The 16,376-nt window shown below is 40.3% G+C and overlaps 1 protein-coding gene across 7 annotated transcripts in view; it reads left to right on the forward strand.

Moving 5' to 3' along the window:
• The window catches only part of LOC127880697 (sarcolemmal membrane-associated protein-like), a 109,520-nt gene that overhangs the window by 35,142 nt on the left and 58,002 nt on the right, over window positions 1-16,376 (forward strand). For all 7 annotated transcript variants that reach the window (XM_052428033.1, XM_052428034.1, XM_052428035.1 and 4 more), the window contains exons 5-7: window positions 309-375; window positions 1,739-1,907; window positions 6,667-6,738. In XM_052428033.1, coding sequence (XP_052283993.1) covers window positions 309-375; window positions 1,739-1,907; window positions 6,667-6,738 — 308 coding nt within the window. The remainder of the gene's footprint in view (window positions 1-308; window positions 376-1,738; window positions 1,908-6,666; window positions 6,739-16,376) is intronic.

Consider the following 16,376-nt stretch of genomic DNA (forward strand, 5'->3'; position numbering starts at 1 on the left):
AACATGCGGCGTGGGGATACGCGTCGGCCTCTGCTGCGCCATTTCTTGTTAAATTACAATATGATACATAACCCTATTTAAACATATTAATTTAGCATTTAGTGGTGGTGTTGTCCTTGTTTTAATTGGTCTTTTTTATGACTGAAAAAATCATATATTTCTGTGTCTATTAAATTTTATATTAATATTTTAAAAGAACCATATTGAGAATAGTTTTACCTTACAGTTTGAGGGTTTCTGAGAAAGCATCCCTATTTTTTGTGATAAGTATAAGAAAAAGGAATATGTCAGTGTTTTTATTATTACAGTCACACATGGATGTATAATAGCCTTAATAACACTGTTTCATCCGGACGGACGTGAAGCAAAGCCTGTGTAAGTATTATGGCTTGGCCTTTATACCATGATTAGCGGATTCAATCAGTGTTCATATGCTGCTAAATTGTGTACTAACTACTGATAAAAATTCCAACAATTATGAATACCCTTTACCGTCCTATCACCATCAGTATAACAAATTCTTCACTTAGACTTTCAGCAAATATATTATCTCACTCTAATTTAGAATCCACTTAATTTATGCGACAAAATGGAAGTCAATCAGTTGTTTTTCACTACCTTTATTTTCTATAATGCGAACTCTATAATGTGCTATTGACAGTCCTTCATGTTAGTATTGGCTGGTACCTTTAGTGATAATCACTTAAAGCGCAAACCTCCTAGTTATTTGCCCCAACTCTGCAATGACAGCTACAGACTTAAGATCATACTGGTACTGTTACTTTAAGTTCAAATGTTTCTCTCAAAGACATCTTTTTGTGAAAAAGCATTAAAATTTGGTTCTGGCAGTATTTATACTGATTATAAATTGCTTCATAAACTGGACATTTATTAGAAGATGAATGTCATAAAATGCCATGGTATATTTAATTGCTTTGACATTTACAATAATCCTTTCAAGCCTTCAAGCTATTGTTAATTGCAATAAATATGGTAAATAATAATAATTGTACAACCATTGTTATTTGTACCAAGCTCTCTTAGAAAGATGGGTTGGTTTTCGTATTTATGCCATAAACAGTCTTTATATTATGGAAACGGTTGCCCATTTCGCAAGCTGAAGCAATGAAAGCAAGAGGATATATCTTTTTAAAGTTTCTTTTTCAGTTATTTGTTTTTTCTCTATAAATGGAATAAACATGGGCTGCCTTGTTTCAACATGCAAACATTGGTAAGATGTTCAATACATGAAGTTTTTTTTTATAAGTCTCTTTTTTTGCAGATCTTTTACAGAGAATTAGGATTTGTTTAAATAATGAAAGCAATTCTATTGGCTGTATTTTGTTAATGGTTCGTTAGTGTCAATTTCCATACAGACTGTAAAACTTTTTATTTATTAAATAATTACCTACACATCTTCAACTGGCACATCTTTATAAATAACTTCATGATGAAGATATTGCATGTTCACAACTCAAGACCGTATAAACCTCACACATTATACCTTGACCTTAAATCAAAGTACACCACAAGATCTGGACATGTTGTTATATATTTGATCTGGATTGGTTGTTGTACATTTGATCTGGACTGGTTGATGTATATTTGTACTGGATTGGTTGTTGTATATTTTATCTGGACTGGTTGTTGTATATTTGTTCTGGACTGGTTGTTGTACATTGATTTAATCTGGACTTGTTGTATATTTGATGTGGACTGGTTGTTATATATTTCCCAGCCTGTTCAACACGCCAACTCCGGGGATCACGATTCAGTCCCAGGAGCTGTACAAGCTGGCCCAGTGCCTACAGGAGGCTCTTCACAGGGAGAAGATGCTGGAGCAGAAACTCTCCACCCTCCAGGAACTCGTACAAAACACTCAGGAATCAGCGGAGGGGGGCTGGCAGGTCAGTGGGTTAGAAGTTACCTCCCCTGCTGTCAGGTCATCATAAGTTGCTTACACTGTAACTCCAATATAGCGCTCTCCGTTATAACGCTGAATCCAATATAACTTGGGAGGGTCTTGGCTCCCGTTTTTAGCTCACCTGAGCACAACGTGCTCATGGTGAGCTTTTGTGATCGCTTTTTGTCTGTTGTCCGTCCTGCGTTGTCTTTCGTGCATCGTCCGTCGTCAACATTTTGCCTTGTGAACACTCTAGAGGCCACATTTATTGTCTGATCTTCATGAAATTTGGTCAGAACATTTGTCCCATTGATACCTCGACTGAATTCAAAACTGGGTCATGCTGGGTCAAAAACTAGGTCACTAGGTTAAACAAAAGAAAAACTTTGTGAACACTGTAGAAGTCACATTTGATGCCCAATCTTCATGTAACTTTGTCAAAATGTTTGTCTAAATGATATGTTGGTTGAGTTCAAAAATGGTTCCGGTCCGTTGAAAAACATGGCCGCCAGAGAGCGGGGCATTATTCCTAATATGGCTATAGAGAAACCTTGTGAACACTCTAGAAGTCACAATTTTTGCCCAATCATCATGAAACTTGGTCAAAACATTGGTTTCAATAATATCTCGGACGAGTTCCAAAATGGTCCAGATCGGTGAAAAAACACGGCCGCTAGGGGCGGGGCAGTTTTCCTTATATGGCTATAGTAAAACCTTGTTAACACTCTAGAGGCCACATTTATTGTCCAATCTTCATGAAATTTAGTCAGAAGATTGGTCTCAATGATATCTTGGATGAGTTCGAAAATGGTTACGTTTGCTTGAAAAACATGGCTGCCAAGGGGCGGGGCATTTTTCCTTATATGGCTATATATGGCTATAGTTAAACCTTGTGAACACTCTAAAGGCCACATTTATTGTCCAATCTTCATGAAATTTGGTCAGAAGATTGGTCTCAATGATATCTTGGATGAGTTCGAAAATGGTTACGTTTGCTTGAAAAACATGGCTGCCAAGGGGCAGGGCATTTTTCCTTATATGGCTATATATGGCTATAGTAAAATCTTGTTAACACTCTAGAGGCCACATTTATTGTCCAATCTTGGTCAGAAGATTCACCCCAAAAAAACATGGCTGCCAAGGGGCGGGACATTTTTCCTTATATGGCTATATATGGCTATAGTAAAATCTTGTTAACACTCTAGAGGCCATATTTATTGTCCGATCTTGGTTAGAAGATTCACCCCAATTATATCTTGGTTGAAAAACATGGCTGCCAGGGGGCAGGGCATTTTTCCTTATATGGCTATAGTTAAACCTTGTTAACACTCTAGAGGCCACATTTATTTTCCGATCTTCATGAAACTTGGTCAGAAGATTTGTCCCAATGATATCTTGAATGAGTGCGAAAATGGTTTTGGTTTCTCAAAAAACATGGCCACCAGGGGGCGTGGCATTTTTCCTAATATGGCTATATATCATGCTTTAGTAAAACCTTGTTTACACTCTAGAGGCCACATTTATTGTCTGATCATCATGAAACTTGGTCAGATGATTTGTCCCAATGATATCTTGGATGAGTTTGAAAATGGTTCCGGTTGGTGGAAATACATGGCCGCCAAGGGGGCGTGGCATTTTTCCTTATGTAGCTATCGTTAAACCTTCTTTACACTATAGAAGCCATATTTATTGTACGATCATCATGAAACTTTGTCAGAAGATTTGTCCCAATGATATTTTGGACAAGTGTGAAAGTGGTTCCAGTTGTTTGAAAAACATGGCCACCCGTGGGCGGGGCATTTTTCCTTATATGGACTTATGAATCTTCATGAAACTTTGTCAGTATATTTGTTTAAAGGATATCTTGGATGTGTATGAAAATGGTTCTGGTCTGTTGAAAAACGTGGCTGCCAGGGTGTTCACTAGTGATGAAAGTTGGTAAGAACATATTGTTCTAATGACATCTTGGGCTGCACAGAACAGGTCAGTTCCTTTGAATCTCAGATGAGCGACTTTGGGCCTTTCAGGCCCTCTTGTTTCTCAAACTTTCCATTTCGGTCTAGAGCGTTTTCTTGACATTCAAATGTGGCTTCGTCCAATTTGCTAATTGTATAATGGCTCAGTTATAATCAAGAAGAGACAGGCTTTTTCCGCCCTATGCCACGGGTCCGAAATTCGGCCCCATTCCCAATGCAAATCTGGTTGTTTTTTTCCCAATTGAAAAAAAAATTTCCCAATTCCAAAAAAAAAATTATTTTTTTTTATTTTTACCTTAAAATATATAAGTTAACCTGATCCGGTGTGGAAAATAGAAAGGGTTGCATAATTAAATTATCTGTTGCCTTGAATTTGTTTTAAAACTGTAAAATATATTAATGATTATTTAATCCTTTCCTTATTTTCCTCAAAATCCGGCGCTTCGCACGATTTTTTTCACCTCAAAAAAGGCCCGGCCTTTTCCCCAAATTCAGATTAAAAAACCTGTACTTATCTCACATGTTCATAATACTTTGTAAAATTTAAATAATAAGTTATTAAAATAGTTGTTATTTACCAGTTAACGGCTTCTTTGAAATATAAGAAACACTATTACATGCGATAATTTTTCCCAATTGAGCCAATTTTGCGAATAATTTTTTCCCAAAATGGGGGTTTTCACGACGCGAAATTCCCAAAATTCCAGTGTGGCATATTCCCAAAGTGGAGCGGAAAAAGCCTGAGAGACTAACCATTACCGGTGGATTTGACAGTTTAAGTGTGATTTTCTATTGTTCGGTGCAATATAGGTGTGAAAATAGCTTGTTTTTCGTGTGTGTGCTATCGATCTTTTAAACCAATGACAGCTTTGACAAGTTTTTACGATACACGTTTTAAATCATTGTTATTTATAGACAATATACATTTAAATATTGTCTGCTAAAATGCAATTGAAAACGTTACAGGCAAAGAGAAATTAAATTAGCAATCAAGACGATTAGTTCCATCCAAATGTATGGTAATTGTTTACAGAAATTCACTTTCATTTTTGCGCGATTGACAACAAATCCTCGGGAAGCACGTTTTTTGCATGGCTGAGTATGATGCAATAAAACATTGCTTTGTATCCTATTGCATTCAATCTAATTTAAACGCACTCGTCCATTGGTTGTTACAATTATATCTGGACAGTGCCCTATGAAACCGCTGTCCCACAATGCGCCTTTCATTCTACACTTCTGAAAAATGGTGTATGTTTGTGTTTATGAAATTCTTAAACATATTTATGGTCATTAATGGTCAGAATTTTTTTATGCTCCCCAAAAAATTTTGGGGGGAGCATATAGTCGCCGCTTCGTCCGTCCGTGTGTCCGTCTGTGCACAATTTTTGTACGGGCTATTTCTCAGCAACTAATGACCGGAATTCAATGAAACTTTATGGGAAGCTTCACTACCAAGAGGAGATGTGCATATTATCAGCGGGTTCTGGTCGGATGATTTTTCACAGAGTTATGGATTTGAAATTTTCTATAAAAAATTTCTTGTCCCCCGAAATACTGTGCCCTCAAGACGTTTTCTTTTATTAACCAGGTTTTCCGAAGGAAAAAACTGGTTATTAGATCGGCAAATGCGGGCGGGCTGGCTGGCTGGCTGGCAGGCGGGCGGGCGTAAAAAGCTTGTCCGGGCCATAACTATGTCGTTCATTGTCAGATTTTAAAATCATTTGGCACATTTGTTCACCATCATTGGACGGTGTGTCGCGCGAAATAATTACGTCGGTATCTCCAAGGTCAAGGTCACACTTTGAGTTCAAAGGTCAAAAATGGCCATAAATGAGCTTGTCCTGGCCATAACTATGTCATTCATTGTGAGATTTAAAAATCATTTTGCACATTTGTTCACCATCATGGGACGGTGTGTCGCACGAAAGAATCACGTCAATATCTCCAATGTCAAGGTCGCCACGACTAAAAATAGATTTTTTTAAAAAAACAAACTTACAAAGGGGGTTAATTTTGTTTGTTCATTTCAAAAGTTCAGTTTGAGTTTTCTCCCTTTATCAGATTTTTTTTTCACAATGAAAACCTGGTTTTGTGACAATTTTGTCCATTGTCTGAATATAGAGTGCAATATTGCGACAAAAAAAAACTTTCGTGAGCATCACCTGTCTCAGACGGTTTCTTGTTTTTAATTGATGTAGTAATAATATAGCATAATCAGATATATATGCAGATTAGAAAAGTGGTATGTATAAAGTTACTGGCAAATGACAACACAACCTAGCAATAATTTATGAATACTCAAAACTTATAATGCAAATATATTTATAACGCTGTCTTGAGACTTGGACCCCGTCATCTGCGTTATATTGGATTTACAGTGTGGTTGCATCTAATGAATTGGAGATTTGGTAGCCTTCAGAATCTTGTACAAATTCAGGAATCTGACACGGGTGGCTTGCAGGTCAGTGAGTCACAAATTATCTCCCTTAAGGTCAGGTGATTGCTAGTTACTTCTCCTGAATTTATTTGGAGTTCATAGTGACATTTTATTATATTCTTGATTTGTCAGCCTTCAGAATCTTGTAAACAATTCATGAACTTGCTGAAGAAGATAAGTTAGTTGATGTATCCTAAATGCTGTGAGTCTAGTTAATACCTCCACGGAATACACTGAGTAGTTCAATATGAAATATGTGCTTTGATATTTGTACTTCCTGGAATTCAGTGAGTGTTTGGTAAACTCCCATGCCGTATCCAGATCGTGTTATTTTTTTCTTATTTCAGGCATTGATAGATGAAGATAGATTGCTTTCCAGACTTGAGACATTAGAAAACCAGCTTCATGCGTATTCAAAGGTATGTTATCGTTTAAGTGCAGATGCAGCTGTATTATGTTTTTATTTAAGGTTTTTAACAATAAGCTTGCAAAAAAAACATATGGCTTTGTTATTTTTCTGTTTTTCAATATGAAGATTTGAAGTAAATCTATTGCATTATGCAGCCATGTCTTTTTACTTTTTTAGCTCACCTGAGCACAACGTGCTCATGGTGAGCTTTTGTGATCCCCTAAGTCCGTCGTCAACATTTTACTTATGAACACTCCAGAGGCCACATTTAATGTCTGATCCTCATGAAACTTGGTCAGAACATTTGTCCCATTGATACCTCGACTCAAGTTGAAACTGGGTCATGCTGGGTCAAAAACTAGGTCACTAGGTAAAAAAAAAAGAAAAACCTTGTAAACACTGTAGAAGTCACATTTGATGCCCAATCTTCATGTAACTTTGTCAAAATGTTTGTCTAAATGATATATTAGTTGAGTTTAAAAATGGTTCCGGTCCGTTGAAAAACATGGCCGCCAGGTGGTGGGGCAGTATTCCTAATATGGCTATAGAGAAACCTTGTGAACACTCTAGAAGTCACAATTTTTGCCCAATCCTCATGAAACTTGGTCAAAACATTGGTTTTATTGATATCTCGGACGAGTTCGAAAATGGTCCAGATTGGTGAAAAAACATGGCCGCCAGGGGGCAGGGCAGTTTTCTCTATATGTATATAGTGAAAACATGTGAACAGTCTAATGTTAAAGAAAGATAACCTGTACATACTTTCTAATACTTGTAGTTAACTCCCTTGTTAAAACCATGTTAACACTCTAGAGGCCACATTTATTGTCCAATCTTCATGAAGATTGGTCAGAAGATTGGTGTCAATGATATCTTGGATGAGTTAGAAAATGGTTACGTTTGCTTGAAAAACATGGCTGCCAAGGTGCGGGGCATTTTTCCTTATATGAATATACATGGCTATAGTTAAATCTTATTAACACTCTAGAGGCCATTTTTATTGTCCAATCTTCATGAAACTTGGTCAGAAGATTCATCGCAATAATATTTTGGACGAGTTTAAAAATGATGCCGGTTGCTTGAAAAACGTGGCCACTGGGGGGCTGGGCATTTTTCCTTATATGGCTATAGTAAAACCTTGTTAACACTCTAGAGGCCACATTTATTTTCCGATCTTCATGAAACTTGGTCAGAAGATTTGTCCCAATGATATCTTGGATGAGTTCGAAAATGGTTTCGGTTGCTTTGAAAACATGGCCCCCAGGAGGCGGGGCATTTTTCCTAATATGGCTATATATTGCTTTAGTAAAACCTTATTAACACTCTAGAGGCCACATTTATTGTCTGGTCATCATGAAACTTGGTCAGACGATTTGTCTCAATGATATCTTGGATGAGTTCGAAAATGGTTTCGGTTGGTGGAAAAACATGGCCGCCAAGGGGGCGTGGCATTTTTTCTTATATAGCTATAGTAAAACCCTGTTATCACTCCATAAGCCATATTTATTGTACGGTCATCATGAAACTTTGTTAGAAGATTTGTCCCAATGATATCTTGGACAAGTTCAAAAATGGTTCCAGTTATGGACTTATAAACAAATTTTCTTAAGTAAAATTCATTTTAATTATTAAATACTTACCTGTTATCTCTAGCTACCCCTTTCCAAGGGAGTTATTTCATCCGGAAATTATTCAAGCCCTGGGAATCGTCCACCTCTATAAGAATCCAAATCAGGTTAAACATAGTACAATGCAACCTAACAGGAAATCAAGAACCACAACTCATCTTTCCTTTACGCAAACATAAAAAGGCGATGAGCGGGGTGGGAGGTGGGACTTACCGATAACAGGTAAGTATTTAATAATTAAAATGAATTTTACTTAAGAAAATTTGTTTTAATATCATAAATACGTTACCTGTTATCTCTAGCTGATTTTGCAGCTGCGGCGGGAAGGTTCGCATATTTTTTCCCATCACAGCAAAACCCATATAGAGGGTTTACAGCCAGAGATAGTAGAATCAAGTCCTCTTATAATCTTTGTTAGTACAGTATAGTACTTAATTCTCGGATGGCACCAGTGTACTTACGCCATATAAGAAACTACAGTTTGAGCCACTACAAGAGGACCCAACTTATACAAATTGTCTTGTTGGCACTCAAGAGAACGAAGATAAAAAGAGGAGAAGGTGGTCGGATTCCTCCAGAAAGCAGCTTGAAGCACTTCAGATAGTGGGGTCTGATTAATATAAGCCCACGAAGCCGAAAGAGCTCTTAATTCATGCGGTCTTATCTTAAACAGGGATAAATCCCTCGATGAAAGAGAAGAATAAGCTTTCCTTATAGTCGAGGCTATCCAACGAGAAATAGAAGCCGCAGACACATCGCCCCCCCCTTTTAATGGAATGAAAAGTCTCTTGCGAGAACCTCGAATAGACTTTACCTTTTTAAGGTAGAACTTCAAAGCCCTGACCGGGCAAAGGAGTCTATCATCATTTGCATGTCCACAAGTTCTAGATAGACTTGGAACTTTGAAGGGTTTGGAAGCCATAGAGGGGAGTTGATTTTTAGCAAGGAATCCTGACTCACACAACAATGTAACAGAACCATCAGAAGAGTCAAAACGAAGATGACTATCCTCGATAGAAAGAGCATGAATTTCACTTCTCTGTTTGGCTGAAGCCATAGTAAGAAGGAAAACGGTCTTCCATGTTAGGAATTGTAATGAAGCCTGATCAAGAGGTTCATAGGGAGCCTTAATAAGGGAACCAAGCACACAAGCTAAATCCCATTTAGGAGCAAGTGTACGAGATACAGGACGACTAAGTTCCATAGCTCGAACAAGTTCTGAAATAGCTGGATCAGCACAGACTTGTGAAGACTTAGTGAAAGCCAATGTATGCGAAATCATAGATCTGTATCCTTTGATGGAACTAAGAGAAAGTTTCTTATCATCAAAAAGATAAATGAGAAAATCCGCTATTCGTCTAGCAGAGGGATTGAGGGGATTAATTTTCCCTCGAAAACACCAATTGGAGAAGAGTTTCCAACGAGCATCATAGACTGCTCTGGTGGATTTTCTCCTTGCCGAAGCAACGAGGGTTGAAGCCCTGACAGAAAAACATTTCTTCTGCAAAGATTGCCTGATAACGGCCAGACGTGTAAGTGGAACATTTTTGGGTCCGCATGTAGTCTGCCGCTTTGAGACAGAAGATCTGACCTGTGAGGAAGATTCCTGGGATAATCGTACAGGAGACTGAGAAGATCGTTGAACCAAGATCTTCTGGGCCACCAAGGGGCAATCAGGAGTATCCTGCAAGAGCTCACCCTGATTTTCCCCAATATTTGGGGAATTAGAATGGGTGGGGGATAGGCGTAAGCGTCCAGTTGGTCCCATGCGAACGAAAGCGCGTCGATTGCCCACGCTGCTGGATCGTAAACTGGACTCACATACAGAGGAAGTCTGTGATTGTGTCTGGTTGCAAATAGATAGACCAGGGGATAACCGAACTTGAAAAAGATCTGGTTGGTCACTTCTTGATGAAGTGTCCAATCCGATGGAAGTAACTGGTGTTTGCGAGACAAACCATCCGCCAGGGCGTTGAGGCGACCTGGTATATATTTTGCCAGCAGATGAATGTTGAGTGTTTTGCAAAGAACAAGTAATTTTCTGGTTTCCAGATACAGGGATTGAGAATGTGTTCCCCCCTGTGCCTGGATGTAAGCCACCACAGATGTGTTGTCTGTTGACACCATCACACAAGAGTCTCGAAGATGTGATTGGAAATGAGATACAGCTAGAAATACTGCTCGCATTTCTAGATTGTTGATATGAAGGTGAGATTCCTGATGAGACCACAACCCTGAAATTATCAGACTGAGAGGTTCCAGGTGAGCACCCCACCCTTCCTTGCTCGCATCCGTTATTAGATATAATGACGGTTGCGGGGGAAGAAGGGGTACTCCTGCCAACAGAGTCTCCTCGTCTAGCCACCACTGAAGATGAGACCTTAAGGAGGGAAGGATTGGAATCTGTGTTAATAGATTGCCTGGAGACCATTTCCAACAAGCTGAGAGATAGTGCTGAAGAGGACGTAGGAAGAGACGTCCCAACTGCACAAAGTCTGTTACTGAGCTCAGGATACCGTTGAGAGAGAGGAATTCTTGAGCTGTTATATGAGATTGGGACAAAACCCAGTTGACCTTCATCAGAAGGTCTGATATACGTTGAATAGACACTCTGACCCGATTGATGTGGGTCAAGAAATTCATTCCCACAAACGTAAAGTCCTGTGAAGGAATGAGGTCTGATTTGTCTGCATTGAGAAGGAGCCCTAACGAGAGGAGCTCCTTCCAAGAGAATTCTAGGTTGTACAGAAGCAATTGACGATCGAGCTGGTGTAAGAGCCAGTCGTCGAAATACTGAAGAAGAATAATCCCGTGAACTCTGAGGTGTGATCCGACTGCCGACATTAGTTTGGTAAAAACTCGTGGGGCTGTCGCCAACCCGAAAGGCATAGACCGGAACTGGTAGACTTGGCCTTGAAAGGCGAATCGCAAGTACTTTCGGTAGTTGGGATGTATAGGAACATGGAAGTAAGCATCTTCCAGATCCAAAGACACCCCCCAGTGCAGGGGTTTGATGGATTCCTTTATGAAAGAAGGAGTCTCCATTTTGAAAGTTGGTTTGAGGAGATACATGTTGAACACTTTTAAATCTATTACTAGTCTCCAGGAACCATTTTTCTTTTGAACAAGAAAAAGACGACTGTAAAATCCTGGAGAATAAGGATCTTGAACCCTTTCTACCGCCTGTTTTTCCAAGAGCCCGAGAATGGACTCTGGAATATGTGGATGCCGAGATACCAGCTCTATAGGGACGCGAGAAAGTGGAGGCCTTTTTTCGAATTGAAAAGTCAGGCCTTTTGTCACAAGAGAATGAACCCATGCGTCTGAAGTAATTTGAAGCCATCGATTTGAGAAGTGGAAAAGTCTGGCTCCGACTGGTATTTCCGGCATCGGAGGTTGTGGCGGTAGAAAGGGAAGGGCCCTAGGGCTGATAAGCAGGAGGTGCGCCCCTGCCGGTAGAAGGTTTGAAATTCCTCTGTCCCGGCTTGGGTTTGCCCTTTTTCCCAGAATCTTTATTAGAAGACTTGTGTGACAAAGAAGGTCTGTTATAGGAAGACTGCCTATTAGGACCTGACCGTGGATTAAAAGAAGGCTTTTTAGAGAAAAGGTTATTTCTCTTAGCCGTCTTGAATGCTGGAACTGCTGGTGGCCTAGACGCAGGATGCTTAAAGACCCCTTGGCGTTGTCCAGAGTTGTTTCTAGCTAAAGAAGCATGAAGTTGGTCATCCTTGTCAGCTGTGATTGCTTCTTGTATCCTTCCACCAAAAAGAAACCCTGATGTGAGAGGAGCTGTTCTGAGCGAGTTCATACCAGGTTCCAACAGAAATCTTTAGGTAAAGAAGTAAGGATAAGATCTCTACGAATCCTTAGCATCTCGGACATTGAAGAAGCAGAAGTGTGAGATAAGGCCAGTGTGGTCCGTGAGAGATGAATTAACAAATCACGGAGTTCCTCCGGAACAGATTCCGACCAATCACACACCATTTGTAAAATTGTCGCTAGCATGAAGTCAATTTGGTTAGTCAAACCTAATGATCTACGTTCCCTCATTTCCCAAGTTTCCAACATTGAAAACGGAACAGAAACTGAATTGGAACCACTTGGCATTACAAGAGATAGCTTGCTTATGTCCGGATCTGGAACCGGAAGTTTTGAAAAATCCAACCCAGATGTTGCATGTGGTACAGGAGGTTTGTAACTTTTACTACCTTCCTGGTGTTTTGGATCAGCTAGTTCCTTAGGAATTTTCCATGTTTCTCCTCATTTTGGAATAGTCTTATTAGCTGATTCCAATGATTGAAGAACAGATAGAACAGTAGAACCAATGGGAAGTCGTGGGTCAGGACGAGCCGTCGACTTAATAACCCTGTTGGGATCAAATGTACGAAAAAGTTGTTCTGTCACAGAAATCGTCGCATTTGAAGACAGTTCAGCAGGTCTTGGACAGTAATCTTCACCAAGAGTACGAAACATCAGTTCATAGATCTGACCAATCGGAGCTAAATATTGATCCGTCTCAACATTAGATTCTGCATCTGAATCAGCCTCACTCTCTACAACACCAGCGGTTTGTATAGAATCAGCAGGAACAGAAGTGAGAATATCTTGTACCGGATTGTAATTGTCTGGTAACAGCGAATGATCATCCCCGACGTCAGTAAACTGATAATGTAAACCGGAAGAAGGTAAATTATCAGCATTGACGGGTACAAAATGTCCCGCCGAATTCTGTATCCATAGTGTATCAGGATTCGACAGGGTAGCTGTAGGGGGTACACGACTAGATACTGTAGATGATACCCGTGGTGTTGACACTGACGCCGTAGTAGTGAGATGAGCTCCTGAAGATGCAATACGTGTGGCAGTCAACGTTGGAACCGACACATTTGGCATGGAAACATGCGATTCCATAACGGAACACGATGGTGAACGACTATACGTATGGTAAGTCCGATGCTGTCTACGTGAACGTTGCCGACGTCCTCGTTTCCTGCAATGTCGAAATCTGGATCGGCTGCGCTGTCGAGATGTGGATCGGCTGCGATGAGATCGAGATTTTTTGGAATACCGTCTCTGTGAGTGACGACGTGATCGCTTATGAGCGCCGCGACGATGATAACTGCTCGACGAAGAAGAGCGTGTCCGATGTCCACTCCTTGATGAAGACGATGTATTCGACGACGAATCGGATGTAAAAGAATACGCCGATGATGAAGACCGAGTTCTTCTTGACCGGCGATTGGTGTTATCGGTGGCAGGCCCAACTGATGACTGTTGACCGGTGTCCGGACCGGACCGGTGACCTGACCGGTGACCGGACCGGACCGGTGATCAAGGACCGGACCGGTGACGTGACCGGACCAGTGACGTGACCGGACCGGACCGGACCGGTGACATGACCGGACCGGTGACATGACCGGACCGGTGACATGACCGGTGACCGGACCGGTGACCGGCCGGTCATATTATGACCGGTTACGTCACCGGACAAAGACCGTAGAATGGCGGCTGCCATGTGGTCTGACATTGATCCAGTCGTTCCATGATCAATGTCGCCGGTATGCATGGTGTGAGTCATAAGATCTGATGACGATCGACTGACAACAACACCATCTAGCCTGGTACCCAGTGACTGACAAAACCGCTGGTCATCCTTGACCAGTGGAGTCACCGGGTAATCAACGTCGGATGGAGGTTCGTTGCGTTTGCGGCTGATCGACGACCTCCGGCGACCTGCTTTTGTCCATACGTCATAAGCCCACAAATCGCAAACCGCACATTTGTTATTAAATGTGCAACCGGTACATGCCAAGCAAGTATCGTGGGAATCCCACCTTGCTTTGATATGACAACAAGAACCTCTATCCTGTAAGTTCATTCTGAAATAAAAGAAACAGAAAGAACCTACAAAAGACAAATTAATGATTATAAATTCAAATAAAAAGTTAAACCACAAAATGTAAACACAAAGAATGCTGTCCAATTGACCTCAATTACTTATTGGGGAATAGGCACGAATTCCTCGTGGTTCACGTGCTCATGACGTCATGTACATGAGCGACGATGCAAACAAAGAAACCCAGCAAAAGCAGAAATATGACAATTACTGCAACAAAAAGTATAGAAATATAAACCGAAGGATACAAATAAAAGATAAATAAACTTTATCCTTTTAAAAACACAGTGAAAAGAACACATAAGTCCTGAGCCTAAAATAGGCGTGCACATGGTTTTATCCGGAAAGGAAAGATGAGTTGTGGTTCTTGATTTCCTGTTAGGTTGCATTGTACTATGTTTAACCTGATTTGGATTCTTATAGAGGTGGACAATTCCCAGCGCTTGAATATTTTCCGGATGAAATAACTCCCTTGGAAAGGGGTAGCTAGAGATAACAGGTAACGTATTTATGATATTAAAATCTTCATTAAACTTTTTTGGCTCACCTGGTGAGCTCATGGTGAGCTTTTCTGATCGCCTTTTGTCCGTCGTCAACATATTGCCTTGTGAACACTCTAGAGGCCACATTTATTGTCCGATCTTCATGAAACTTGGTCAGAACATTTGTCCCATTGATACCTCGACTGAGTTCGAAACTGGGTCATGCTGGTTCAAAAACTAGGTCACTAGGTCAAAAAAAAGGAAAAACCTTGTGAACACTGTAGAATTCACATTTTATGCCAGATCTTCATGTAACTTTGTCAAAATGTTTGTCTTAATGATATGTTGGTTGAGTTCAAAAATGGTTCCGGTCCGTTGAAAAACATGGCCGCCAGGGTGGGGGGCAGTATTCCTTATATGGCTATAGAGAAACCTTGTGAACACTCTAGAAGTCACAATTTTGGCCCAATCATCATGAAACTTGGTGTAAACATTGGTTTCATTGATATCTCGGACGAGTTTGAAAATGGTCCAGATCGTTGAAAATACATGGCCGCCAGGGGGCGGGGCAGTTTTCTCTATTTGTATATAGTGAAAACATGTGAACACTCTAGAAGTCACATTTTTGGTCCAATCTTCATGAAATTTGGTCAGAACATGTGTTTTCTTGATATGACGGTTGAGTTCGAAAATGGTTACGTTTGCTTGAAAAACATGGCTGCCAAGGGGCGGGGCATTTTTCCCTATATGGCTATATATGGCTGTAGTAAAATCTTGTTAACACTCTAGAGGCCACATTTATTGTCTCATCTTCATGAAACTTAGTCAGAATATTCATCCCAATAATATCTTGGATGAGTTTGAAAATGATGCCGGTTGGTTGAAAAACATGGCTGCTAGGGGGCGGGGCATTTTTCCTTATATGGCCATAGTAAAACCTTGTTAACACTCTAGAGTCCACATTTATTTTCCGATCTTCATGAAACTTGCCCAGAAGATTTTTTCTTGGATGAGTTCAAAAATGGTAACATTTGCTTGAAAAACATGGCTGCCAAGGGGCGTGGCATTTTTCCTAATATGGCTATAGTAAAATCTTGTTAACACTCTAGTTTCGGTATATTTGTTTAAATGATATCTTGGATGTGTATGAAAATGGTTCTGGTCTGTTGAAAAACTTGGCTGCCAGGGTGTTCACTAGTCATGAATGTTGGTAAGAACATTTTGTTCTAATGACATCTTGGGCTGCACAGTACAGGTCAGTTCCTTTGAATCTCAGGTGAGCGACTTTGGGCCTTTCAGGCCCTCTTGTCTAGATTTGCGCTAAGTAGTCTGAATAAGTCGCCATAATGCATATTATTTAGATATTGTTTTCCTCAGAAAGTGTGAACATATAATTAACCAGGTTTTCCGAAGGATTAAGGATATTAGATTGGCGATGTCGGTGGGTGGGCTGGCTGGTGGGCTGGCGGGCCGAACAAGCTTGTCCGGGCCATAACTTTGTCGTTCATTTTCAGATTTTAAAATCATTTGGCACATTTGTTCACCATCATTAGACGGTGTGTCGCGCGAAAGAATTACGTCGATATCTCCAAGGTCAAGGTTACAATTTGAGTTTGATGGTCAAAAAATGGCCATAAATTAG

Source organism: Dreissena polymorpha, chromosome 5 (assembly GCF_020536995.1).
Source record: "Dreissena polymorpha isolate Duluth1 chromosome 5, UMN_Dpol_1.0, whole genome shotgun sequence".
Lineage (NCBI taxonomy): Eukaryota > Metazoa > Mollusca > Bivalvia > Myida > Dreissenidae > Dreissena > Dreissena polymorpha.